Raw genomic sequence first — 1,878 nt, 5'->3', positions numbered from 1 at the left:
TATATTTATAAAATCCTCAATATCTTTGAATTTCCATTACTTGTAAATGTATAATGCAACATAAAATAAAAGTACGGTTGACAATTTGTCTAAAACTGCTACACTTTCAGGTCAAGGCAAAGAGGAGAAGATGAAGAAATCGGGGGTCACGCACGGGTAAGTGGCCTCAAGATTCCAACTAAGATAAGTTTCGCTGACGCGACGCGTAATGAGCGAGCGTTTTGCGAAACAGCGATCGATTTGTTTTTGATCGACACATCTAAATGATATTTTGATTGATAGGAACGTGCTAACTTTGCCGGTGATTACGAGAGACCTACGGGACCTCAGATGTTGCGATGGCGATGCCGTTACCCTTGAGTGTCAAGTACACGCCACGCCGGAGCCGCCTTTGGTGCGCTGGGAACGTGGAGGGAAGGTAGACACAATTTCATATTATTACTTTTATTGAGTCATTGAAAGTTCTTGCTCTTGATATTTGAAATAAGATATTATTTCATTCACATTATTATTTTCATTTTATTGTAAAATTCTTTTCTGGAGCCATCCCTGTTTTCTGTCAGTCTTCTTATAAATCGACGAATTCTTTTTTTTGTACAGAGTAGAAAATCGGCCAGATCAGAATCACTGGACATTTCATCGTCCTACAGTAATTTGTCGCTCAGTTATGACTTTCCGAACTTAGGCAATTTTCAATGCAAATGTCGTGATTCCATAATTTTTTAGAGTAGTGTGTATTATCACTATTTTATCATGTTCGCAGATTCTGCAAATGGGTGGCGATTTCTCCTCGGAGTTCGATGAAGAGACCGCGCGTTTAATAATCCAGCACGTCTACCCGGAGGACGAGGGCGAATATACCTGCGTCGCTTACAACGACCTCGGCAAAGCATTCACGTCGGCGTGTCTAATAGTAGATGGTAATTATCCCATATAAATTATGACCGCATAACAGAGCAACGTGTAAACATCGATAACTTACCAGAAACCTTCGAATGCTATTCGTTCTGACCCGTATATTTCCAGCGCAATTGGATTGAAGGATTGATACGCGATAATGAATTATTTTCTAATAGAAAATGTGAAGCGGTATTTTAATTAAAATCGTTTTAGTGCCCGAGGGAAAGGAAAACGTTTTGAGTCAACGATTGACAAGACCTCCAGGACTTCTGTCGGGTGGATCGACGCCGAGATCGACGCCGCGTTCGACGCCTATTAGAAGCTTGTCTCCAACAGTTCCACGTAAATAAAAAAAATAAATAAAATTTAACTCTTTATTTTAAATTTTATAAGACATCTGATACGCAAATCTGTTGTATGATACAAATTATTTTTGAGGAGTAAAGGAAACATCAATTTAAATATCATTGTTTCCAATTGACATCAGGAATGTTTGCACACAAATTCACTGACTATATTTCACCACAATTTTTATAAAAATGAGCATATTGAAAATTTGAACCAAGGAAATTTATGTTTGCGCAGATGGACGGGAATTGAGGTCTCCTCAGCTTCTTCCGCGAAGTAGGTCGACGTCGAGGAGAGCGAAGATCAGTCCACCAAAGTTTTACGCGGTTCCGCATAACCGGGTGGCCGAAGAAGGTGAAACTGTACGATTTCAGTGCGCCGTAGCTGGCCACCCGACGCCTTGGGTGAAATGGGATAAAAATGGCACGGTTGTCACGCCTACAGCCAGGATCTCCGTAAAGGAAAGGGACGACGTGAAGATACTGGAGATCGTTGAAGTCACTCTGGAAGATGCGGGTCTGTACAGAGTAATCGTGGAAAATGATTACGGCCGCATCGAAGCCAGCGCTCGTCTTGAAGTGATAAGTACGTAAATTTCCTTATGAGCACATTGTGTAATATATTTTTCAT

The 1,878-nt window shown here is 40.7% G+C and overlaps 1 protein-coding gene across 1 annotated transcript; it reads left to right on the top strand.

The window, feature by feature from the left end:
* Positions 1-115: 115 nt before the first annotated feature.
* LOC108626674 (myosin light chain kinase, smooth muscle) lies at positions 116-1,848 on the top strand. The gene is made up of 5 exons (XM_018027490.2): positions 116-156; positions 283-418; positions 764-920; positions 1,114-1,242; positions 1,486-1,848. The coding sequence occupies exons 1-5, from the start codon at positions 131-133 to the stop codon at positions 1,839-1,841; spliced, it is 804 nt and encodes a 267-aa protein (XP_017882979.2). The 5' UTR covers positions 116-130; the 3' UTR covers positions 1,842-1,848.
* The last annotated feature ends 30 nt before the right edge of the window (positions 1,849-1,878 follow it).

This window comes from Ceratina calcarata, unplaced genomic scaffold (genome assembly GCF_001652005.2).
Source record: "Ceratina calcarata isolate Rehan_Ccalc_2016 unplaced genomic scaffold, ASM165200v1 scaffold4253, whole genome shotgun sequence".
Classification (NCBI taxonomy): domain Eukaryota; kingdom Metazoa; phylum Arthropoda; class Insecta; order Hymenoptera; family Apidae; genus Ceratina; species Ceratina calcarata.
The sequence above is the reverse complement of the archived record's forward strand: the minus strand, read 5'-3'. Positions and strand labels throughout refer to the sequence as shown.